This window comes from Trichoplax adhaerens, genomic scaffold (assembly GCF_000150275.1).
Source record: "Trichoplax adhaerens TRIADscaffold_1 genomic scaffold, whole genome shotgun sequence".
Classification (NCBI taxonomy): Eukaryota; Metazoa; Placozoa; class Uniplacotomia; order Trichoplacea; family Trichoplacidae; genus Trichoplax; species Trichoplax adhaerens.
The window spans coordinates 8,699,638-8,726,576 of record NW_002060943.1 but is presented as its reverse complement, the minus strand read 5'-3'; the positions used below and the strand labels follow the sequence as shown (position 1 = coordinate 8,726,576).

Here is a 26,939-nt window from a genome sequence, read left to right as displayed (position 1 = left end):
GCTTTCTAGCGATGATTGAATTAAACCTCTGTTTTTTTGCTCTGATCGGTCATGGACTCATACTTGTTTACTATAGTAGCAGTCCAGAATCAAAATCATATTTGCCAGGTTTGGTAGCCTGGTTCTATAGGCGCTTTCTAGCGATGATTTCATTAAAACGTTGTTTTTTGGCTCTGATGGGCATAGTAGAATCGGGAAGAATCAAGGATTACAGTATTGGTAGCCTGGTACTATAGGCGCTTTCTAGCAATGATTGAATTAAACCGCTGTTTTTTGCTCTGATCGGTCATGGACTCATACTTGTTTACTATAGTAGCGGTCCAGAATCAAAATCATATTTGCCAGGTTTGGTAGCCTGGTATACTATAGGCGCTTTCTAGCGATGATTTCATTAAAACGCTGTTTTTGGCGCTGATGAGTATAGTAGAATCGGGTAGAATCAAGGATTACAGTATTGGCAGCCTGGTACTATAGGCGCTTTCTAGCGATGATTGAATTAAACCTCTGTTTTTTTTGCTCTGATCGGTCATGGACTCGTTTCCTATAGTAGCGGTACAGAATCAAAATCATATTTGCCAGGTTTGGTAGCCTGGCACTATAGGCGCTTTCTAGCGATGATTTCATTAAAACGCTGTTTTTTTTGGCTCTGATCGGTCATGGACTCATACTTGTTTACTTTATTAGCGGTCCAGAATCATAATTATATTTGCCAGGTTTTGTAAAATGGCATTTTATATGCACAATGTAGCTATGATGGATAGAGAGTAGAGACCTTGAGAGTCTCTCATCATGGATACAAGCATTAAGTGACGATAGCACAACTGCAGTGCTAAGGAGTTTATCATAGTCGATCGAAGGACACTACCACAATACTAAGAATAATAAACCTCCGTAAATACTCGACTACATTCAATAATACAATTAATCTATTATTGATAATGATATTAATTACGATTTTATTATGAATTACAAGTGTTTTATATTACAGCGATATCTATATATATATAAATTACACGTACAGTATATCGTTTTACAATTTAATTTTGTTGAATGATTTCTGCATCGATTCACTACAAACATTCTCTGATCTACAGTACATTACAGGTAAATCAATTAAAAATAATAATTCGTTATTGGCCAAAAAATATGAAGTATTTTTCTATCATGATGACCTTCCGTAATTATTTCCTAGATTTTCTAAAAGGAATATGCAAAGAAAATTTTTTCCATCAAGTTATCCTTGTTAATATAGGGCTAAGCATGGATTATAAAATTCTTAAAGAATTTAGTAATTCTTGGGCTGATTTAAAATCTAGCTAAATATATCGAATTGGTTATATACGTACTTGAGTGGCTTATGGGAAATTGCTGGACTCATATTTGGCCTGCCTTCAATTGCTATAGAACACTAAATAAAGTAAATATAGATGTTCATTATTTTCTTGATAGCTGCTTTCAGTTACAAATTATTTACTACTAGTATTTAGCTGCCAATAGCTTACAGACTAGACTTGCTAAACTATCGCACGTCTTACCCTCGTCTCAACGTCAGTCCAATCAGCGGATCCTTCACTGCTTCGTCTTTTACGCCTACCAATAACAAATAAAAATTTAATAATTCACAAAAAACATTAATATTATCACTGCATTGACGTATTAAGCCATATCAGTAATAGACGGCATATCAAAATTAAAAAACCTAATTACTACGCACGCATTAATTTCAATAGACTTTCTCTTTTGCAGCACTTCAACGTCAGTGAAATGTACGCTGTGGCCACCAGTCTCAGTTTCGAAAACGTCACCTTTAATAAGTTGTGTTTCAATTTCGCCTTGTGAATCTTCCTCTTGATGCTCCAGAACGTAATGATTAGCCTTTTGGTTAAAAATCGATGTTATCTAAAGTAGAGCTATTGGCTATGCAATGTATATATAATAAAAAAATCGCACCTGAGCTTTAGCGAAATCGTTTACTTTCGGTGTTTCTACAGTTTTCTTCTTTCTCAAATTAAGCTGCAATAAAGTATCTATTTGGAATATACTATCTTAGTATTTGTACGTTAATCGACACCTTAGGTAAATGATTTATGCATTATATATACTGTACTGTATATATAGATATAGCTAATACATGCCTTCATCAACATTTTCATCGGGTTTATGTTCTAGCCAAATATCCGAAGGTTGCGATCTTCGTAGGTATTTCTTTACTTCACGGCCCTACATAAAGATATTAATAACACTACTGATGAATATAATCTAAAATTGATTCAACATTCATTAAAGATATTACCTTAACAGATTTTACGGAAGATTTTGGCGTTTCTTGGTTCATATTCGTTACATCTGACATATTTTTAGCTGAAGACATCCTTTGTTCTTGAGCCCGAGACCTTGTAACAGCACCTTCAGGTTTTTCATGAGCCCGAGGCCTTGTGACCATACCTTCTGAAGGTTTTGATGCTTTGGTCGGTGTATTCTAGAAAATTATGTCATAACCGAGAAATGCACATTAACACCTTTTTTATGCTTACTAATATTAGAAAGACGCATATAATTTACTTCGACAATTTCTCTCAAAAGTCGTAATTTTTCATCTGTTTCCCATAATTTAGACTTCATATTAAATTGTGTCGCTTTAACACGTTTATCCTATATGGAGAAATGATAATCGTTATTCATTATAAAAGTAATAAGTTTATAATACGTACAAGTGGTTACTACGCTAGAATCATTTGTTGCTTACGCATTCCTTCTCCCACTTTTCTCTCTCTTGAAAGACTGCTCCCCGTACCGCCTTATTAATGATATTAATAATTTATTATAACTCTTTGACACTTACGATACAATTCCAAATTAAGACAATCAAACAAAATTGGTAAACGTACTTCTTTAAGTCGACCTCTTTCTCGTCTTTCTTCATCAGCAGCTCGCCGTTCGGCTACGATCTAGTAAAATTTATATCAATCTTCAGTGAGCAAACAGATTATAATTATATAATCAGAAATAGGCTGTATTCCAAGAATTTTCGGCTAATGCGCAAATTTCTGAAAATTTTCTTACCTGATGTTCAAGTGTCTTATTTTCCGTTTCAAGCGAATTCAGATTTTGTTGCAATAATGCCATCTTTTCTGTCGAATTTTTTAATTTTCGTTCCAATGATTGTACTTCTCTAAAGATGAATCAAGAATATGCACGTTAATACCTATCTACTGAAAGCTCTCAGAAAAATGCCAACAGCCCTCTTAATATACCTGTCTTTGCTAGTGATTTCGGCTTTGCATTCATTTAAATTCTATAATAATTAATTAATATAGGAAATATGGTCAAAATAAAAATTTTTCGCTTGCACAAGAGTGAGGTGATGTTCTCATTAAATACATGTAATTAGAAATGATTTCGGAGGTTAGAAATACAGCGTTTAACTTTTATTGTAAGATCTTGTGCTTGCCTTAGACATGGAAAGATATTCCGTATCGAAACGCATTAATTCTTTCCTAAATGCCTCCTCTACGTAGAATAATTTTAAAATGATTCAGTATACTTTAATAAACATATAATAAAGGTACTGTTTTTTAGTGACATCGACTATTTACCTCTATGTTTTAGCTCAATTTGCAAAGCAGCCCGGTGAGCGGAACGTTCTCTTAAAAATTCCATGAGAGCTGGCAATATATCTTTATCATCTGGCGCAGTCATCTAAGATAACATAAATAGATTAGTGTGTAATCAAGGATGGTCGCATATACTCGTAAGTAGCAGATCTTAGGTACGAACCAAATAGTTTGGAAATAGACGACCAAGACTGAATGGTGTCTCGGAGTGTTCACCATCGTCTGCATTGATGTTGCAAAATCAGCGTTAATTATTTGAAAGAAATTCGCAATAAAACATAAGCTGAAATTATTACCTTCGAAACGCATACTTTTTACGACCTCTTTATAAATAATATTGGCTGAAAAAATTGCAATTATTACAATTACAAAGACGAAAACTTCATTAAAAAAATTAGTATTGGGGAATATTATATGCCTTTTAACATGATGAGAAAAATGAGAATTTTCAACAGTATACTTTCGTTTACCTCTTCGACGTCCAGGCGTCAGACCTTGGTTGATACTATAAATATCATTATACAGTAGTCGAGTATTAGATACAACAGAGGACAAGGTTGTTTCAATACGGTATATAGCAATCGACAATTGCACAGCATTTAGTATAATAATTAGTATAATGCAAGTAAAAATTATGTTCATTAAGATGATTAAAGTATCCACTAACTTAATATCCTTAGCTCTTGTAACTGTTACATCTTGCGTTATGGACGCAAATTTCATGACATGCTAGAGAAATATAAAATATGATCTCTTAGATTTTTGCAATTAAATTCATCAATACTAAAAATACATGTAGTTAAACATAACGAAAATCTACGACACAAGCAATTCAAATGTTATTTATTCTTATCGCCTTTCGATAGAGATTGTCAATGTTACTTTTATCACAAGTTAAGTATACGTTTCTGAATTAATTAATTAAAAACTTCTTCAAGTAGAATAAAATAACTTACTAGATTTTCATCGTAATCCGCGGCTTGAGGATTAAGGCATATAACCAGACGAACCTATAGGATACGACTCTAATTAAATCCTATTTTTTTAAAGAATCTTATACAGCACATCATTTGCTTAAACTAACCTTTCCTTCCCCTTCGAAATAACTCTTAAACAGGTAGGTTAATTTAGAATCTCTATACGGAACAATCTAAAATCAAGTAGAGCAGAATAAAAATTGCTTAGATGCAATATGATATTTAGATATCTGCTCACAGTAGTAAATTACTATTGCTAACAGACCTTTTTGACTTGATTTGCTTGGTTATCGCGTAGGCACTCCATGCAAGTTCTCAGAACCATTAAGGAGGAATTAATATTCCCTGCGTGTTACCAATAAAAATTCGTAATTAGGATTTAAAGATAATATCATCTTAAGGTCAAATATTAATTAACCTGCTTCCTTTAATCTAACTCCTTCGTTGTTCGTTCTGGCTGTTCTTTCAGACCCTGCCAGATCTACTAATGATAGCTGGCTAGTTGCTATTCTGCTACTGTCCTGTAGATAATTAAGTTAAAAAATGAAATTTGGTTAATATGATTACAGTTCATAGTTACAATAATTAATTGAACGACTAGACTTACTCTTAAAACAGTTTCTCCATCATCATCGAGCGGTGCTTGAATTAGCCGAATATTGAAAATACTGTGGCTGCGACTTGATTCATGGTTTAATTTTGTATAAGCAACTCGTCTTCGCTGTTGTCCTAAAATAATGGAGGAGAAATTTAAAATAATACTATTGTATATTCAATATTAAAAATTTCTATTCCAATGCTCATGTAATAATAGAATACCCTTGATGAGCTGGGCGTACGCCGCATCGGCATCGGCTACTTCAACTTCTGTAACATTACTAATGTACATGCCACGAGTGCTGTCTTCGCGTAACGCCTTAGAACTTAGAGTTCTAATGTAAGTCAATTGTAGGATAACTTTATTATATGTAATTCTTCCTTAGGCAAGTTTATACAGCATCAGTATTATTGCAAAGTGTAAATATTGAGTTTTACCGGGCAATCTCGAAAGAGCTATCATCAAGGAGATCATAAATATAGTTGTTGTAAATCTCCACGAAGGAAACAAATACAGTATATGCATTGTCTTCATCAATCTATTAAATGGCATTAATTTGCAATTGTCCGTAAAAATTACCAATGATCACGTGCTTAATATGAAGAAAAATCTAAAGTGGTTATTGACTAAAGGAGGGACCCAACTTACACCCTGGACTGTCATGCCTTCATGGTATCGTTTTGAATAGTCCACTTTTCTTCTATAAAATTTATAACAGTTCATTACCATTCTAAAGTTTATCAATATAATAACAGCTCAATTCATAATTTTGAGTTCCCTTACTTTGATCGCGAAGGTGTGCCTTGTGCTTGATTGGTAGCTTTGTATTGTCTTTCAAATGACGCTTCAGCTTCCGTTCGGATATCGAACGAATTTAATTTATTCGGTGTGAAAATCTAATGAGGCAAATTAATATATGAACTAACTCAATCTTAGGATGAATTTTCATTCAATTACATACTGTACTTACGCATTTCTTAGCCTGATAAGGTTTGATGGTATTGAAAAGCACATCTAGGCATCTAGGTAATACTCCGATTTCTGACGAAGATCCGGTCATTGTATAGGTTTTACCAGAGCAGGTATTTCCATAGGCAAATAATAGGCCTAGTCAATAAATGAGGTAATCCTTTGTAAGAATTTTGGTACTGTGATTACTTTCTTATATCATAAAGACTATATATGTTAATCCTAACCATTCTTGCCGCGAACAACGTCCTCGACTAAAGGCAATGCAAAGGTATCAAACAATTCTTTCTGAGAAACATCTTCCTTGAATACACGCTCGAAGTGGTGGGATGTCTGTTGGATGGATCAAGAAGAAAATTAATCAGTCCATATTAACCATGTAAAGAACGCTACCAAATCGTTAGCGTTACTAATTAATACTTACTTCATCACAGTTATTCACTCGAGCGGCATGACTTTCCTAGTTGAACATAAATCAACAAACATTTAGTATATCTAGCAACACCTAAAAATCTAAAGTAGACATAGTATAAAGTGGATGATGTTTCGATTCGCAGTTGTGGTTTACTAAAATTTTCAAGTACTCCAATTATTGGTAACTAAGCTATCCAGTAACCATAGAAATAGACCGCATAATGACACTGATAAAAATATTTATTTTCCTATTACAGGTCAATACTTCTAATGAGGAATTTACGTATCATTAATTACTGCTAGTGTTTACCTGCGGAGGGGATAGTCGAACTTCAGTATCATTAACAGATGAAATACACGATTCGGTAGACCCCAATGGTAAAGGTCGAATTCTGCAGTAAACCTGAAATAATAAGTTCAACATGATTCCATTGCAGTGCCAGATTTATATCTACTTTACATGGCTCAACAGCAAGTACATGTGTAGTAACTTTGCAGCAGTAATAGCAGAATAGTCAGTATAATGAAGAGCCTTGAGTTATTGGGTATTAATATATTAAGACAGATTTTGCTTCTACCTTCACCGGATCTTTATACGCATTCGCTTTTTTTGGCGTTCTGAAATTTCTACAAAAATTTGTAATTTAATATTAGCAACCTTATTACATTAGGAAGTATACAGTAAGATATAAGGCCTCGGATATTTACATCATAAGCTTTAATGTAGCTGGCAAGTAAAGATATGCAAGTTATATATGGAAAACAAATACCATGCATAACAGTGATTCTCATATACCTATGATCACAATAATTTCGTCTGTTAATTCGAGTTTTTAGCACGATACTTATTGACGATGCCTATTTCATGATAGTGCGTCGAATCAAGTAATTCAAGATAGTACGTTTACTGATACCGTATTGCATTAGCAAGTCCATCTATAATATGATAGCCTACCAATTTATTACAATGCAAAAGACTGCGATTACATGCAGGCTTTTCAAGTTAACGTGGCAACCTACGTGGCTTGGAAAGATACAGTAGAATGAAATTCACTAGACTTAAAGTGATACGAGTATACTAAAGATCAATTAATGCTGTCGTGCATTCAGAATAAGATAGTCAATATACATTTTATGACTGATGATCCATGCCAATTATCCATTGGTGGATAGACTACGAAAGTTACTAAACTATAAATGTCACTAGACTTGATATGAAAGATACTTTACATGAGATAGTCAACAGGAAATGAATTATGTAGTTCGAATCAGTATCCTACTTGATCCAACCCAAGTAAGAATATGTACTGATGTAGTCCACACCAATCTTAGTACTGCGTAGTCTGTTTATTGTCTTAAGCTTGCAATGGACTACTGTACTGTACATGCAATGATATTCTTGGATTAAGATATGACATTGATATCTTGAAGCGTCCATTTCTACTTGGCAGGCCATGAAAGATGCTATGATAGCAGATGAAAGATATAAAAATTCGAAAATTTCTCGATAGACTTCTGGCATAGACAAAGATTATATGATCAACTGCAAATTCTCTATCTCTAGCTGTATTACAAATAATATGATTGATAGCCTAGAAATAATTATACTCATTCGCTAGACTCATTTCTTCTACTCCTTTTAAGAATGTAACTATGCTGCATAATTGAAGTCAATCGAGGTTGGCCTATGAAAGATATTACTTATTTCAACGGAGTTATTTATTATAATCTATAATACGTAGTCTACAGACTGCAATCATGCTGTGTGTTTCAAACTAGTCAATCGATGATAGCTTAAGCAAAAAAGATGTTTGAAACTCTGGTGGGAATTATTTATTATTATTATTGCATGGCAGCAGTCGACAGACCGCCATCATGCCTTCAGTTTAACCTTAATCAATCTATCATAATTTACTTACCCTTTGGACATTTTTGATGTACAAGGCTTTCAAGTCAAGCTGTTCTGTTTGTAATAATATCAACAATTATTGCTTAAATCAAAACTTCAATCGCAGCAGTGATCCCATCCAAAACGAATAATATTAATTAATGCTGTTTTTTTTTGGGTGTTAATTGCAACGAACTTCTACTTTTATATAAGGCAGCATCGATCAGGCTGCTTTCGAGGTCGCAAGCATTAGACCATAGTCATCATAGTCGCCTGGAGTATCGTCAGAGGAGCTGTATAGGAGATGAATGAAGATCAACTGCGGAATATTTAAACTACCCAATCAGTGACAAGTGTCATGTCACGTGATATATCGGATCGTAAACCGTTGAAAATTTTGCCTTTCTACAGTACTCGCTCACCGCTATACTATACCTGTTCATACCTGTTCACGCTCAGGAATTGCCAGCCATATTGAACTGCACTAACATGCAAAAATATCCATTGGAAATGCAATTGAAAACTACTCTATGGTAACCCATGTCGAAGGATAAAATCTGCACGATTTGATGTACCGTAGTAGTGAAGGCTTAACGGTTAATGCATACTGTACGGTACTGTGCGCCAACGAACGAAGCAGTACTGCTGTATACTGAATGGGGATGCTAATGAATCAATTCATTAATGATGAATAATATTATACTACTAACGGTCTGTTTTGATCAAGTTAACTTTGAATATGGTGAAAAAATTCACACTTTCCCATCCTATTTTGCCCAATTTATTTATTTATGTCAGTAGATCGTGGTCTCAGTGTACTGTAGCTGTCAACGACTACCAGAAGCAGGCCCCTGGCAGTAGTTCATGATAAGGCATTGTACTGTATGGACGACTGTACAGTACAGTGTAATGTGCGTTTATTTTCTCTTCAGAAATGGAAAAAGGGTAAAAAATGACTTAAACTAACGTACAAATACCATACGTACTGTACTTTACTGTAGTCCTAATATCTAGCTACTTTACCCTAAGTGTCCATGCAAGAATTGTCAAAGCACATAGCACTAATTTCTAATCATTTCCAAGTACACTTATACAGTATACTTTGACATCCCAAATTTCAAGAATAACTACAGTACTGTACACTGTACAGTACTGTAGTGTACTGTAAATTATATACTATCCCATCGTCAGCTGCTTTCTAAAGGCTTATAAAGTTCGATAAACAAAGTTTAGCACGATAATTAGAAATAAAATTGTATATTTCAGAACTACTATGGCCAAGGCCTTTCTGTCTTGCCATGAGCATGTTGTAATTAGCTTCATTTAATTTTATTTTGAGTACAAGTTTAACAGACTTTGATGGGCCAGTAGTAATATCGTTTTTGCTGGCCATTGCTCTACCGACAACGTTCCGTCTGTGGTCTTCTTCTACACTATACTGTACACTGTACTGTACTGTACTGTACACTGTACACTGTGTACAGTCGTCCATACAGCATGTTTACATTCGCTTCAGAATATAGGAATTCTATTGAAATGCTATTATCAATATCAAAACTGTATCGATTTTTATACCAGCATGTAGCTGATGAGCTGAAGATTCTATCTTAGTTAGTAAATTTTCAATAATACTTGAATCATTATATTCACATAAGCTCATGGATTTCCTACAGTACACAGTACCATCTGCTACCACACAGGCCTGGACCACCCACTCTCTAATAGTGTACTGTACAGTACAGTGTACACTATGTCCATACTGTTACTGTGGCCTATTTTTACAAGAAGTGGCTGGTTTTACACATGCGCAGGGATAGCTGACTCCATTGTGGTTCGGTGTGTGGTCTCGCTGGCGGTCATGTGATGATCAATTCAAATGATTGGATCGTTTGAAGTGCGCTTCAAGCGGTTTTTCTTTCTTTCCTATCTGACCCTTGGCATAGTAACTGCACTATAGGGTTTGGTACATGCCATCGATCACCTAGAGTTCAACCGCCATTGACGAAAAGTAAACATGCCTTTGTGGATGAAGAAATAGCCACATCCTACAAAATCTTTCCTCAAGCTAACCATTGCACTGGCATCCATTAGCTCGTTGTAGCCATTAATCCAAGATCGCAAGACCTAACTTGTACTGTATGACAGAGGATAGCAATCCTTTGGAAGTGAAACTAGAAACGAGCTGTCGTCTAGAGGAGATTACCCAAGATTGTCGGTACTACTTGTAAGAGAGAGAGAGAGAGAGAGGAGAAGTTCTCCATTTGAAGTGAAACTAGATACCAGCCATCGTCGGCAGGACAATACCCAAGATTGCAGGCACAACTGGTAAGACAGTGGATAGTTATCCGTTGAAGTAAAACTAGAAACGAGCCATCGTCTACAAGAGATTACGCAAGATTGCAAGCACAACTTGTACGATAGGGGATAGTTTTCTATTGAAGAGAAACTAGAAGTGAGTCATCGTCTGCAGAAGATTACCCAAGATTATTGCCATCGCTATCACTTGCATCCAGGGAGTTCGTTATTCAAGTGAGCTTGAAACTAGTTGAATTAAAATAATTTAATGGATTGTATTCTAAATCTATATTCGTATACTGTATGACTAAGTATTTTTATATCTATTTTACAAGCAGGTCAATCACGATTGCAATTTACATTATCCATTGCAATAAGAAAGAGGAGAAAAATGTCATTAAGGTAAGCTGTCCGAATGGAATCATTTATCCACGATACTCTATTTGTGAATATGAGTTACTTTCATAACGTATCTATTTTAAATAGTTACCGTTGATCATTTCAATATGTATTTTGATAATATATTATGGACTGCAATCCAAATGAAAAGGGCAATTATGAGCATGTATTGAAGAATATTGCACAATTTATTTCCTATGATGGATAATGTTACACTTTTATTTACCAGAGCTAACGGTAAGACGCCCAAGAAGGCTAGAAATGAACAAGATCCCATAGAGGTTAGTTAGTGTATTTGAAATAAATAATACAGTACTCCTGATAAAATAGCTAGTATGCAATAATTACAATCTTCATTCTTATAATGATAGCTATTGCTTGCTTTCACCAAAATGGAGGAAATGGATTGATTTTATCGTAGTTTACTATGGAAATCAATGGCTAACTATTATTGTTTAATTCATGAATACATCGAATGTTCTATCTTTCTATACTTTGTAGGTTTACTGTAGGATTAGGCCATTGCCCAAAGATCGCACACAATCATGCGCTCAAGCAGTTAGCCAAACAGAAGTACGACTTATTCCTACACAAGTAAGACCGCAAATATATTGTTTGTATTAATTATGGTATGGATCAATTAATTTGTTCTTGTCGTATCAGCACGATGTGATACATAATACAAAATTGATGTGTATCTTATACTGTGCTATCCAAAGCACGAAAATATTTATTGGCTCATCTACGCATGTAAAGTAAAAAGTTGCCATAAAATTGAAATCGAAGAGTAACATCATTTCAATATCATTCACTAAATTAGATAACTTTATCGTAGTATCACTGACTTTCTAATGAATTCAATCTACGCGCAAAGTTAATTTCTCTTTCATCATTGCTTTAGTATTTTATTAGTAAACTGCGTATAGTCTTCGTAGTCTTGCATTTCCCCAGTACTTAATCTAGAAATAAAGTACCTGACATGTGAGAGGAAATCTGTGTAATCGTTTAAGTATTGCATGATAAATTACAACTGCGGTAGTGGTCATTCTGCTCAAAGCCCTTGATGTTGTAGATATATTAGCAAGGTTCAGGTATTTAGCCATATTGTACGAAATCATCATGAAGCGTTAATGACACCGACCCTGTGAATGTAACGTTACGTAGCTCTTGATCATATTTAGACTATGTCATGATTCTATTTCATTTAGCGGACAATGATTCAATTTCTGTACCTATAGCTAGTTGAAATAGATATATCATCGTAACGTCCGCAATTGCTTTAGCTGTAGTCGTGTGTACAATCTTCTCTCTTTATTTAATTGTCATCGCTATAATTAGTATCATTGTGGTAACAAATACTTTTATGATATCCTTCCGCAGGGTTGTAATGCTGCCAAAATGAATCACGCAACAGAGGTCAGTGCGTAATATTGATAAGTTACGTTGAATGATTGTAATTACGTATAGTATATTTTCAGTACGTAACGTACAGCGTTTTTATACTATTGCTTGGTCAGGTAATACTTCTTCCATGATAATTCTCGCATAAAATAGAAAATATAACGATTACAACCGCATCCTTTATGATTTGTAATTATCTCGTAACCATATATGATAACATGGTATATTTTATGTGACCTAAGACCACATGTTTTCTACTGAATAGACATCGCATTTTTTTGAGCATGTATTCGATCGAGGCGCAAATCAACCAGATGTTTTCAATCGCATCGCTTTACCCTTGGTTGAAAACTTTATTCATGGAAAGAATGGTAATATTGACTGCTTTGGAAGCTTTGAGTATACAGTACATTACTTGCTGAATTGATAAATTGAATGACGAATTAATTATCGAGAATTGTATTTATAATGGGGTCTAGGATTAATATTTGCATATGGAATAACATGCTCCGGCAAGACGTTCACAATGAATGGAACATCATCTGATATTGGGATTTTACCGCGATGTTTGGACGTTATCTTCAACTCTATTGGAAGTTTCATGGCTCCCCAAAGTGTTAGCATCAATATTATCACAATCGCATAGTACAATATAGCTAATATATCATTGATAGCTCTAATACGAACAGCCAACCTATACATAATGAAAAATCATATAAAATCTTTATTGAATTCATCATTACATACTTAGACATTCATACCGGATAAAGTGAACAGCTTTGAAATATGCAATATAAAACAAGACCGTAAAAGTGCTAATGAAAAGAAGCCATCATCTATACGTGTCAACACATTAAAGTTGGCTTTAGCCTAAGCTGTTTCTATTGAATATCATGTTGATAACTGAATAGAACACCATTTTTAAATACTTAATGCTTGCAATTTGTTAACATATACGTGTATAACTAACAAAAGACATCCTATTAATTGTTTAGGAATCAGGCGGATTTTGGACGTGATATTAAGAGAATATATGACGACACCAAAATTACCAATGTAAAAAGCATAATTACGATAACTAGTTAAGAGTCTATGTTTTTTGTTTTAGTTCCTAATTTAATTTACTACTTACCATTCAATAGGCCGACGAAGATAATGTATACTCGGTATTTGTTTCATTGGTTGAAATCTATAACAACTACGTATACGATTTACTAGAAGAGCCATCAAATGATATAAACAAATCCAAGTATGTTATTCATGTTGTTGGCTTAAGATCGATACGATATATAAATTTTAATCATGGCATTGTTAATATTCATGTATCAAATTTTATTTAAGGCTACCTAATTCCAAAATATTACGGGAAGATCTGAATCACAACATGTTTGTTAGCAACTGCACTGAAGTGGAAGTCAGATCAGCAGATGAAGCCTACGCTTTACTTCTGAAAGGTTAATATGTGGTGCTACAAATCGTATATTACTAACGTCTAAAAGCTTTATAAAAAGAATACTTTATAATCTTTTAGGGCAGCAAAGGAGACGTGTAGCTTATACCCGTTTGAACCATGAATCAAGCCGAAGTCATAGCATATTTAATATTCGCCTGGTTCAAGCCCCACTGGATGTTACAGGATTAGATTTAATTCGTGTATGAAAATGCAATTCTTGTTAACAATCCATTACGAATTTATTATCCATTATTTTGTTACATTTAGTGCAAATCAATATCGTATATATAAAACTTTTCTTAATACAAAGGACAAGAATAGGATGGCCGTTAGCCAATTATCATTAGTCGACCTAGCGGGTTCAGAAAGAACAATACGGACCAACAGTGACGGAGATAGACTAAGAGAAGCAGGTAACTATAAAGAATGATTACTCTTGCCATTGAACGGTAGTAACTTGTCGCTGGGAAACATTATGACAATAAAAATTTGACTTGTAGGAAATATAAATTCTTCTTTAATGGTTTTACGTAAATGTATGGAAATCCTCCGAGATAATCAAGCAAAAGGATCATATACAGTAATTACAATCATACTACACGGCGCAGTATTAACTTCTATACAGTGCATATAATAATATTAATTGCAATTTTAGATGGTTCCATATCGTGATTCTAAGCTGACACACTTATTTAAAAGCTTTTTTGAAGGCGAAGGCAAAGTCAGTTAATACAAATTTGGTTAACGTAGCTACATCCTTGACATTTTGTAATATACTGCCTGGTTTACCATTCGTTTAACTGCTAGCGTTTTATTTTATATCTGTATAGGCTCGCTTAATTGTTTGCCTTAATCCATTGGCGGATGACTATGATGAGAGTATTGTAAGCTCTAGCCCTTTTATATTGCATCAATAACAAAGTCTGTGCTTAATTTTTATATAGTAATTTTCATATTATCAATAATCTGAAAATTTTAGCATGTGATGAAATTTGCTGAAGTAACAAAAGAAGTAGTTGTGACTCGCGCAAAGGAAATAGAGTACGTACTTTGTGCTTCTAGTATAAAAATACTATATCTATATAATCTTTGCAGTTGCTACTACATATGAATCATGTATGAAAAGATTGATTAACTATTTGATTCATCATTTGCTATTTAAATCACCTGTGTAGTATTGCAGAAGGTTTAATGCCGGGAAGGAGAAAAGGTGATTTGTGACTTTCATATAACATTAATGTGCTGATAGTGAATAAAAATAATCTCTATTATCACCACCGTTCAATAAATTAATAGTTGCCGATGCCGTAGCAGAAAGAGGCTTTACAGGTTAGAAATTTCAGAAGATTTTTCTTGAGTAGTCTTTGTTAATTGTAGCCGCGATTGGTAAAAATGCAGCTAAAACTATGACATATAAGCATAGCTGATGTTAATAATCATTTTTATTGCTTATTAGCACAATAACAGAATCTAATTTATAATTATTATTATTAGCATTCAGCTGAATCTATTGTAATCATTTCCAAATTTAATCATTTATAACTTCAGACGAGAGTGGCGATGAAATTGCACTAACTCTTGGACCTCCTTTTCCTAATTACTTGGTAATTCGTGATTAGCTTTTAATTTCTACGAAATGTAGCTTACATATCTGGTATTTGTTCGTATTTCTCTCAATCCTTACAGCTATCATCAGCCGATGATGAAAAGATTTTATCCATTCTGATGAAATTCCTTAAGGATCGATTTACTAATCGCCAACTGTTAAATAATGAACGCAAAAGAAAACGTAATGTTAAATTAAGGCGTATGCAAAATGAATGTAATTTATAGCTTACATTATAACTTTTTTATCAGAGCAATTATTTCGAAATGAGCTCATTCGGGTAGAAGGTGAATATAACGCCATGTCAAAGGTATAAATAAATACAAATAATAAGAAAAAACTATGTTTTATGATGGTTGAACAATACCTAATTCTTAACCAATATAATCATGCAGCAACAGACGATCATTTTAATGTGTGACATATTGTTAATTTACAATAGAATTTAAATGAGTTCAAAGCTGAAGTTTCCAACAAGGATAGGTCAGTATAAAGAAACTCTAACAATATTAAATATGCTGTTTACTGGCAAGGTTAAATTAATTAAATGATCAACATCTTAAATAGAGAGGTACAAAGTTTGGAGCGTAAGCTTAAAAATGCTTCAGAAAAGATCGAGCTATTGCAGAAGAATATCGAAGGTTTTGAAACAAGCAATAGGGAACTCGAATTGCAGGTTGATTTACTGCACAATACAATAAAACTTGAGGGCTTCATTTGATTACAAAGATACTTAAAATTATTATGTACTGCCATTTTAGTTAATTGAGCATAGACGAATGGTTGAAGATGAAAAACAAGAAAGAACTAAGTTAAAGGAGGTAAACATATATAGTAATGTTATAGTATGGAACTGAAGTTATATGAAATCAACTAGGATATAAAATGCATTATTATTTAAGTATACTAAAAATTGTCGATGGCTGCATGGTCGAAGCTAGCTCATATTGACTATTTTCTTTCAATATTGAAGGCTATTAGAGGAGCTGTCTTCCAAGAGAGGGATAAATGGGAGCGAGAATGTGTAAGTAATGGTAATGGTAATATTTTTTAGTTGATCAATTCCCCGTTGTTACATATATATTCTGCCATAGGATAAAAGAGTTAAAGCTAGCCAATTGCAAATGAAATCAAAACTATGGGAAACCGATGAAAAACTTCGATTACTGAAAGAAATAGTTGAGGTAAATATTCAATAATTTCTGATACTTTTACCGTTAGAGGCAAATAACCTATTTTGTATGTAAATTCATAATAGTCCACACCCACAAAAAGAAAATCTGTTGGTGTCAATGTTCTTTCATCAATTGATAAACTTGAAGAAAAAGAGTTAGTACCGAAGTATATATTAACTTACTCTTTCGAGCTTACAAAGTTAATAGCGTTTTTTTGCTTTAATATTATGAAGACGAAAGAGAAAAAGCAGTGAAAGTTCTGCAGATGTAGACGAGGTATGAATCATACTTACAGATTGCAATACCTATTATCGCTTACTGCAAAACCGTATTTGCAGTAATAAATGATTATATTGAACCATCTTTGTGATATTAATGGGATTATAGAATTCAATTAGTATAACGAGAAAAAGTGTACGATTAGCCGGAAGAACCCCAGTAATGAAGTAAGCAGCCATTGCTTTGTAGATGTAGTAATGCAATTAAAACTTACAGACAGGTATCTATGTATAGCTATTTGTTATGACTATGCAACACTTGCTTTAAAAAAATACTAGCTGCAATTTAGCTATTCTGATCTACATTAATTAGAAATTGATGCAAAAGATAGCTACGCAGTCACCATAAGATAAATCTCATGCATTATGATATCTCCATTAATCAAACTCTATTATGTATTATTGGCTGAAATAATTGAATTTTAATTCATTTCTAGACGATCGAATAGAGCATAACTAATAGAGCAAATTATGGAATAAGAGTATATGTATGCCAATGGTATATATCAGGTTGATAAAATCAAGACATATGATAAGTCAATGAACATATTTATAAAATGACACATTAGTACTAATAGTTTCTTGCATTTAATTTTTTCGGGATAAAATTTCAGTCACTAATTTTAAATATGTAAATAATGTTGCCACTGAAAATAGCTTAACGAAAGCAATGCACGATTTGTCAATTAAATAATGTTCCTTTTGCAGATAATTTTGATAAATGCTGTAAAATTAAGAATAAAGCGCGAGCATTTGTGATTATGTAATAAGAAACATTTCAGTAATGAAATTTTGAGTCATTTTAATCCTTTAGAAACACAACAAACTGAATGCATCACTATCGGGATACTTTTATTTTATTCTTACCTCATGACTACTTGCACTGCATAAATAATACGAATCAATATTCTTGAACGTAGCTCAATTATAATTATAAATTAATCATTAACGATGCATAATATTTAGCTGAAAAATTATCTCTGGCAATCTAATTTAAATGTTTGAATTGCAAGTAATACGATCTATGTAAAAGATTAATTAATCTTGGTTATTTACGGAACTATACATTAATAAAATTTGGTATTTATTCGAAATTCGCAAAGGAAGTATTTATATTTTATGTGACTTACAGCTTGTTCCATCAAATTCTGTAGTGATAGTAATATAAGGATATCTAAATAATTCTCATCGTTAATCCTATTATTTGTGTTCCTTCTCAGTTTTAATTCATAATACTCGTATTGCCGCCATGAACATAAGACTATGCGTTAAAATTATTTAGATTTTTTTAAGTCCTCACAATAACCGATTGACCTTATTCGTTCTCAATCTCAAAACACGATCTTTAGCTAATCATAAAATAGCTACGCATTAGCTTTTGTTTTTGGCTAAACTGATCATCAGTATTGATAAGTAATAATCAATAGAGATTTCTCATAATGTTAAAATGAATTACTCAATTCCGAATTTTTTCCTATCAAGATTGGATATCTATGCTCGGAATAAGGGTAAGAATTAACTGGATAGATCGGCCAGATGATTTGTAATTTTTGTATCCTGTCTAATTTCAGATGAGAAATTTACAGCAGTATATTAATTTATACGATTAATGGACCATATTGATAAGCATAAAGTATAACCACATGGCATCAGATACAATCATTATTACATTATAAGTCATGCATATATCAAAGCTTGGCAAAATCATTCATTGTCATACGTAACTGAACATTAATTTTATATCGATTTAGTATATGTCATCACATTGTCTTAGTTAATAAAACTTGCTAGTTAATTTCTTACTGTATTCCAATTATACAGAAACAGAGTAAAAATTGTCGATATTACAGTTATTGTACGCATCGCTTTATAAAATTATCTTAATTGTAAGATGTATAGCCTAAAACTATTAATTTTCTATTAATAAATATTATACCTCTTTAATTAGGTCTAATGTATACCATAAGATGCTTAGTAGACCAAGGCATGAATTAAAATTTTATGAATGTAGTGTAATCTAAGATCAACTTAGAGTCGTATCATAATCATTATAATTACTACAATCTATCCTAAGCAATTAATAGGGAAATTGGATAGTGCACTTATAAGACAAAAACCAGATGATGAAATTTATGAAGTCTACCAATAAAAATACTAATCTTATCGCTAAGATTTTCGATTAAAATAGTATCGATTGAGAGAATAATTTATCTGTATTGCCAATAAAACAAATAAGCGCAGAAAAGACAAAAATCTAGTCATAGTCATAAGTAATCAGTAAAGGCTAGCTATAAAATAGTTTCTATTGAAAGAGTTAGAATAATCAATTTGTATAAACAACACCTTTTGTAGACTACGTGGAAGGCTTATAACTAACATGTCAAGATGTAAATAAGAATACGATTTTACATAAATCAAGTCTTTACAGGTAGTATTGACGTACACATATAAATTTTCAAATTCCAAGTAACATAAACACATGATCGAAAATAAAACTATTTCTAAATTTCTTCTTTCAATCTATGAGGTCATGGTGGTCTGTAAAATCTTTTATGTTCTATTTCATCCAATTGATATCATGGAATCAGTAGAAAATTGTTGCTATGATCAGTGCATGTACTTGAATTACTCCAATCTTGTCAGTACTTACAGGTATTTATCTACTATAAGTATTACCCGAATCGTACTGTACCGACAAAACTGAATACTCACTTACTGCTTAAGTACATTAATACGTCGTATATCTTGAGCAATATTCTAACTGTATCGTAAGACTTTTTTAGTGAACTATAGTCAATTCTTCCATGGAAAATGATCTACGTACTGGCAGTAGGTCAAGCTATTCAGTTACCATCAATTGATAAAATCGAGATTAGTATGCAATATGCTAGGCGGATTTAAGGATGATAGTTTATAATAGTAAGTACTCATGAATTTGGCATCAATAATTAATAATTTCCGTTATTATAAATCACGGATTATAATCATTGACAACCTAATTTAAGCAAGACAATAACGAGCTATAAGATAAGAGGTAGATGAAAATTTACTTTGAACATACAATGTCAATAAATTACTAACAAAATTTATTATAACGAAAGTACCGTTATTATTTATATCATGCATATGCATTGGTCATTGCCACGGCACTGTATTGGTCAGAGTGCATATCAAGCTATAAGTTAATTACAACAGCTATTGTTAGCAGAAAGGAGATCAAGCGCAATCATAAAATGAAAGCTAAATATACAGTCAGTTAATCAAAGTAAATCAATGAAAGAAATCTAGTAATTTATCTATTCGTCCATTCCTCTCTCAACACATACAACATATTTACTTGTTATGAATATCGCCAAAGACCAAATAGCGCTAACTAAAATAATCAATTTCTCATACCGAAACTACGATTAGTTAATGATATCGTTAAAACAATGATCTATTATTAATACAAATTTTAATAAACGAATAATTAAAAATTTGATAATCGAGACAACAATAATGTTGAAAACTGATTTCACTACTGAAATACGACACATGGACATTGAAATTGTGTGTATATTATATCAAATCATGAACCACAGCAGTAATAAAAGGGAAAAATTCTATAAACATTCTCAATTCATGATCAACATCAATGTAGAAGTGCCAAACATTATTAAAAAATGTAACATTAAGCATTTTAAAATAGTAGCTATATAGAAGTTAATCAGGATCATTTAGAATCACTACATCTAAAATTTAAATTGGAGAAAATAACTGCTTTCTGCTAATTTTTTTGGATAGCATTACTTCATTCACCAATGGGCTACTTAAACATCCTATCTAAGCACATTACATCTACTCATTAATATTCATTATCAATCTACAACAGATAATATTTCGCTAATACTATCACCGATACAAAATCTTACATATTGGTACCACTGTCAGATCGCTTAGTTATTTCGCTAAAATCTCCGTTTGGAATATCGTTATTATCGTTACTAGCTAGACAATTTGAATTGGATCCAAATAATTGATTAACATGGTGTCTATTATTGCCACCACAACTTGCATTGATACTATCAATAGCATCATCATCATCATCAGTACTACCACGATGTCCTACTTTATTTAGATTAAGAAAGAATTTATCATCTAGTTCATTATCGTCATCGTTACAGTTCTTAAATGATGGACTGTAACTATCGCTAGACACTTTCTCTTCTTCACGATGTTTTAAGCAAGCTGCTTTAGGGTTGAGATTCCGTTCTAAAATATATACCAAAATCAATGATTAGTATATCACTTTACAAACAAATTATCAATCCGATTTTGAATAACAGAAGTTGAAATAATAGTAATTTGTTTCTTCATCCGTAATCAAATGGTACCGCATATATAGAATTATTAGTATCACTACCACAGCAATATAATGCTATTTACCTCGAACTTGGGCTTCCAACTGCGTTATTACTTGAACCGATTGATGTAAAATAGATAACTAATATTGTCATAAAAAACTCAAGTAAGGTTACGATTTCAATTTTGAAATATTCTGACAATTACGATGTTACGGTTAACGGTGATATAGTAATACCATCTATTTTATGGTTCTTTTAAATATATACGTATATTTAATATTTATTTCATTAGAATCTCAGATTTTACATTGCTTGTATTAAAATCAACTTAAGCATGTCACTGCGAATATTTAATTATTTAACCTAACATAAAACGTGTAGGATATGTCTGTTACCTTAGTTTGGGCCTTCTCTGATGGTGCATGAATAACACACATTCGCCCTAACTCCTTAAATGCCTCGTTAATATCTCTGACACGAATTCTACATTAGAAATGAATTCGAGAAGTATTTAAATAACTATTGAAACCATAAGTGTTAGCAATTCGACATCAATCCATCGATCATCTTTATTTCCGGCATTAATTAATTTTATGTAGACCATACCTCTCTCGAGCATTATTTGCGTGTCTTCTATCGTGTTCGCGTTGTATTCGTTCTGTAGATTCATCACCTTCATCTTTTACATCTTCAGTCTTATGACGTTGTTGCCTATCACGCTTATTTAATTTTAAATTTCCTATTACACAAATATATTGTAAACACAACATACATTTAGCACGCTACATACGCATTTAAATAGACATGGATCATCAAATTCATTGCATGCAACTGCAATACTCAAAGTCGATGCTAAATAGAATAATAATATAAAAAAAAAGAATCACCAAACTTCCTTAAGATTATACAGATAAGTAAAATTATGGACAATGCTTAAAATAATCTTAAGTGTAAAAAGCAAATAATAGACTTACTACTGCTGCCTGAAGTATGTGGAGTACTCGAGCTAGTACTTCGATCAATTGGATTACTTGATGATTCACCAACGTCAACCGCATGAGTTACCTAAGAACGAACGAATTCATATTGACAGTAATAAATAAAATATGTATTGAATGTTACATTAGAATCTACCCTATTTTGTTTACCATTGTATCCATCGTATTTGTTTCACTAACAGTTATGGGCATACTAGTGAAAGCATTAGAGTTGTAAACAACACTGCTATGTTGACTTTGATAGTTAGGAGCATTAAATTCTGCGTGATTTCTTAAAACCGTGATGGCATCATCCAAGCGATCGTTAACTCTCACCGGTTGCTATAATGTAGAAATTATTATATTATATCTAACAAGCGATAACGTCATCACTGTTTCATAATACTTCTAATTCCGTTGCATCAATGTCAAACTTAGCAAGTGTATAAAATTGTACTCTACTTACATATTATTATTGTAAGACAGTAGACTCAAATGACTGAAATATTATAATTAACAAGGATTTTGATTTTAGAAACAAATCTTACTCCAGTCATAACATTGTTAAATTGATTTGTTGTTCCATTGATTTGAGGACGATGCCATGATGACATTGTAGTATTAGGCGTTCCTTATTTGATCATAATCATGTTACGTTAATCATTCAAATTTCGAAGTAATGCTAACCAAAATTAAATGTAAATTGATTTACTTGATTATCCCATACCTGACATTTGTCTGTCAACTGTGATAGGTGCTTCTGTAGTTAATGGAGTTGATGGAGTCGAAGAATAAGTAGAAGTGGCATTATCTGATTGATATACCTGAAATATAGTATTTAAATTGTCAAAGTAATCAATATTCAAATTTGATGGAATGACTTCAATTTAAGTGTGATTATGTAATAAGTCTAAATAGTAAACATACCCCGCTAGCGCCTGCATGGGGTAAATCTTGAATTTTGAATAATTTGCAATTTTAAGAAAAAACAGCGCATTTTATTAAAAAATTTTACAAATAATCTATGTATAATTACTTCTTAACCTTCGGGCTTCTAAAGAAAGCCGAAAAATAAAATTGTAGCGTCTAAATTTAAAGCATCAGAAATATGTTTGTAGTAAATACCCACTTGGACTATTAACATGACCAGGTGTAGATCCAAAGGCTGTATTATTTACTATCATAGGCTGATGTTGATTAAGATGTTGATAATTAGAAATTCCAGAGTAATTTGAATTAATCTGTTCTGACGTTATCGAGTTGTGGTCCAAAGGTAAGTTGCTGTAATGCTACGCAATTTCAATGTAAAAGAATTTATAAACTTTATTAAATAATAATATAATAATTTCTGCATAAGAGCTAAACAGCCGCTAAAAAAATAGATTGCTTAATGCTCTTATAACCACAACATATAATTTAAGATTAACTATACTATTTCATGATTGTTGATGTCAATATACCGGACTAGGCGTTATAGAGTCCTGATTTGTAGGAACAGTTGGAGGGAAATTATTCTGGTTATGATGTTGTACGTGATTTGCTTGCCATAGTTCGCTACTACTGTCAGAGTCTAAAAGAAAGATGAAACGTATGACCAACAAAGCACGTATATGATTAGAGCTAAGGTATTTAATTTTTAGTTGACAAATTAATCCCATTAACTTACGAGGAAAGAATTGATCAGGACATGAATTACTACCATGATTAGGCACAACACGAGGTATAGAATCATTTGCTGAATCTGGATAAATCTATAAGTAATAAAATTGGATTAACAATTTTGACTCAAGTTATCAAAATCATTCGTAAATAATCTGCTAAACAGATGCATTAACTTGAGTATTATCAAATTTATCTTTGTTATCAAGGTACCTGCTGCGGAGTTATTGGTTCGGCCATTTTGCGTTTAGTTTTTCTTGCTCTCTCCGCACTTAATGCTGATGTAGTCATAGACATTTGGGAATCCTCAGAGACGTTGATTTCATTCTCTGGATTAGCTGCTGCTGGTATACTCTGATGAAGGTTAACATCAACAACTGGTTGATGATTGTATGGAGGTATGCTACCAATCTAATATAGCAACGGAAAGCAATCGTTAATAAGTTATACAATTACATAATAAAAATTTAAGGCCGAACAATTCTACCTGATTCTCAACTCCATAGATTGAGTAAATGTCTTTACCTTTACCTGTATGGCCTATTGAAAAAGAATAATAAATCAATATGACCCTACAAATAATTGTAATTATCTATCAATACACCTTACTAGTAAGTCAAATATGCAGGCAATATCTTAAAAACTTTGTTAAATTATTTAAAAAAAGCGATAATACTAACTTTATTAAATTTAAAAATATTTTTCATTAACAAAGAGATCAATGGTATCAATTGTATCAATTAAATTCATTAAGAGTGTAAGAATCCATTATTATCGTATTGAATAATTTAACGGTGAAGGAGATATAAGAAACGTACATATTAAATCAGATTAAGCCTGTGAATAATCGAGTTAAATAATTAAGTAATACACATAAAGTGAGGTTTCGCAGTTTAAAAAAATCACATACAATTACTTAATAATTAGTGAGTTTAACTCTTTCGAGAATTTTAGAATAGAGAATAACTCATAATTATTTTATCATAAAATTGAATGGTGGGTGATCATGGTGATTGAGATCAGTATTTATAATAATAAATGGGACTGCAAAATTAACTCCTCTAAAAGAAAAAATGCCCAAGTATTACGGACAATAACAATTTCTAAAATATACAGGTATGAGCGTAGTCCATACCACAGCCATTACAAGTTGATTTTAAAATAAATTGAATTATCAAAAAGTAATATCTAACTTTAAGATATAGTGGGATATCTGCTGTTGAGTTTACTTCTTTCGTAAGTTGGGAAAAAATTACGTTAGACTAGCTAAAAGTTCAGAGAACTGTACTTATAGCTATACTGGATTAGCGCTGGAACATACTCATATATATAAAATTGGCTAGAAATGCTTAAATTAACAGCCAGTATAAAATATATTGTACGGTATAATAACTTTGGAATGATTTTAATTCCAACTCATAGTCCCTGGATTATAGTAGATACATAAACTAAGACTGGATGACGATTATAGGTCAAAAGGCTTAGAAAATTATCAGTTTCACAATAATCAAAATTGCAAATATATATCAACTGCATTTGATATAGAAACAGACTATCCCTTACGAAATTTAGCAACTTTTTAAAATTAAACGCAACTATCGCTAATATTAGTTACTTATTGCTAATTCATGCGGGCAAGTCATAGATCATAAAGTAGAAAGTACTCTGAAAGCGTTCAAAATGTAGTGAAACCTTTCGCTAATTTATCGGAGATTGAAAATTTTCGATATCAGCAGTATAAAAATAACTTCTACATAATTTTAGATATTTAAAGCATTATTTACTTCAGCTCCAGCACATAAAACTACCTAGTTTAACTGATTACATGGAAAGGGTCCCAATAATAAGTTGTTATGCACCGTATAATCCACTTTGATGCATTATTATTTCTGGCACCAAATTACATTTACAAACTCAGTCCCACTAGAAAGTGCGACTTAACTGAAACAAAATAACCCGTATAAAAATCACCACAGATACTAAATAATTCGTAGGCAATACTATGATTCGAGCGATATCACAACCTGTATATATCACACGCACACACATAAGCATGCACTATACAATTGGACACATACACGGACTATAAGAATTTGTCAGGGTGCAAATGCACCTTGAACAGTAATATAGATTAAGTATTTGTGTCGCAGTATATTTCTGCTTATATAGGTTAGGTCGACTAAGCTTTTGCGATTGACTCGTTATTGCGAATGCAGCTCGTTAATAATTGATTTTATAGCTTTCACGAGAACATAGCGTTGATCGTATTAGTCGGAATAAAGTAGAAGTAGCTCGACGTTGTGAAGTTTGTCTTCATCCAGTATGATTCAAAAAGAACCATAATCGATCATTTATAGAACTTCGTACAACTCTAATACACCGAAAACTGCTGTAACATTTATTCTCATCTATTTTCCTGCTACTTAATAGATACTGTTACAAATTGACTAGTATGCATAATATCATAAGGGTATACTCAGGTGGACACTGGACAGCTGGACGACGAAACTGGTAGTTATAGAAACCGGAAGATGAATTGGTTATTCCCAAGGGACCTCCAAAAGAATAGTTTTATTCCCAAGGGACAGTAATTATGTCAACACTAATGAAAAGCAGCTAATTTAAGTTCTCTGCTCGGCAATAGCTTAACACGAAGTTATATAGCGATAAAGATTAAAAGTTAGTCTCAAAAGGTAAATCGCATTGGCCTACTTCGGATCTGTCATAACTGGTGCTTTGGTTGTTGTGGCTATAATAATTTATTCATTTTACTGATAAAACTCGATTCAATTCTCAAGGGACTTCATCATCTTGGTTAATAATTCTTGATAATAAAGGTAATTCCCTAGGGAGTAACAGCAATTTGTTTTATGGTTGCTGTTATTCCCAAGGG

General features: G+C 32.5%; 3 protein-coding genes across 3 annotated transcripts; 1 reads left to right on the top strand and 2 right to left on the bottom strand.

The window, feature by feature from the left end:
* Nucleotides 1-1,030: 1,030 nt before the first annotated feature.
* Nucleotides 1,031-8,502, bottom strand: TRIADDRAFT_52287 (uncharacterized protein; the record flags this gene model as incomplete). The annotated part of the gene is made up of 32 exons (XM_002108091.1): nucleotides 1,031-1,088; nucleotides 1,347-1,408; nucleotides 1,536-1,590; nucleotides 1,700-1,875; nucleotides 1,951-2,041; nucleotides 2,132-2,220; nucleotides 2,294-2,479; nucleotides 2,563-2,652; nucleotides 2,747-2,797; nucleotides 2,889-2,948; nucleotides 3,064-3,172; nucleotides 3,255-3,276; nucleotides 3,597-3,699; nucleotides 3,778-3,836; nucleotides 3,911-3,955; nucleotides 4,085-4,119; nucleotides 4,282-4,343; nucleotides 4,571-4,624; nucleotides 4,699-4,764; nucleotides 4,857-4,936; nucleotides 5,010-5,112; nucleotides 5,199-5,320; nucleotides 5,411-5,523; nucleotides 5,627-5,727; nucleotides 5,838-5,889; nucleotides 5,973-6,085; nucleotides 6,160-6,296; nucleotides 6,386-6,491; nucleotides 6,583-6,618; nucleotides 6,883-6,975; nucleotides 7,151-7,199; nucleotides 8,492-8,502. The coding sequence occupies 32 exons, from the start codon at nucleotides 8,500-8,502 to the stop codon at nucleotides 1,031-1,033; spliced, it is 2,589 nt and encodes an 862-aa protein (XP_002108127.1).
* Nucleotides 8,503-11,146: 2,644 nt separating this feature from the next.
* TRIADDRAFT_52286 (uncharacterized protein) lies at nucleotides 11,147-19,088 on the top strand (the record flags this gene model as incomplete). Its single annotated transcript, XM_002108828.1, has 30 exons — nucleotides 11,147-11,157; nucleotides 11,384-11,435; nucleotides 11,656-11,748; nucleotides 12,493-12,570; nucleotides 12,821-12,926; nucleotides 13,035-13,171; nucleotides 13,307-13,413; nucleotides 13,551-13,611; nucleotides 13,698-13,804; nucleotides 13,897-14,009; nucleotides 14,087-14,208; nucleotides 14,319-14,421; nucleotides 14,509-14,588; nucleotides 14,664-14,729; nucleotides 14,839-14,892; nucleotides 14,988-15,049; nucleotides 15,184-15,218; nucleotides 15,305-15,337; nucleotides 15,557-15,612; nucleotides 15,695-15,815; nucleotides 15,866-15,924; nucleotides 16,057-16,097; nucleotides 16,182-16,290; nucleotides 16,376-16,435; nucleotides 16,588-16,638; nucleotides 16,709-16,798; nucleotides 16,873-16,943; nucleotides 17,023-17,065; nucleotides 17,177-17,235; nucleotides 19,016-19,088. The coding sequence occupies 30 exons, from the start codon at nucleotides 11,147-11,149 to the stop codon at nucleotides 19,086-19,088; spliced, it is 2,253 nt and encodes a 750-aa protein (XP_002108864.1).
* Nucleotides 19,089-21,259: 2,171 nt separating this feature from the next.
* TRIADDRAFT_8076 (uncharacterized protein) lies at nucleotides 21,260-22,069 on the bottom strand (the record flags this gene model as incomplete). The annotated part of the gene is made up of 4 exons (XM_002108090.1): nucleotides 21,260-21,318; nucleotides 21,493-21,550; nucleotides 21,806-21,893; nucleotides 22,017-22,069. Coding segments are annotated over 4 exons (258 nt in total), but the record flags the coding sequence as incomplete, so codon positions are not given.
* Nucleotides 22,070-26,939: the final 4,870 nt, after the last annotated feature.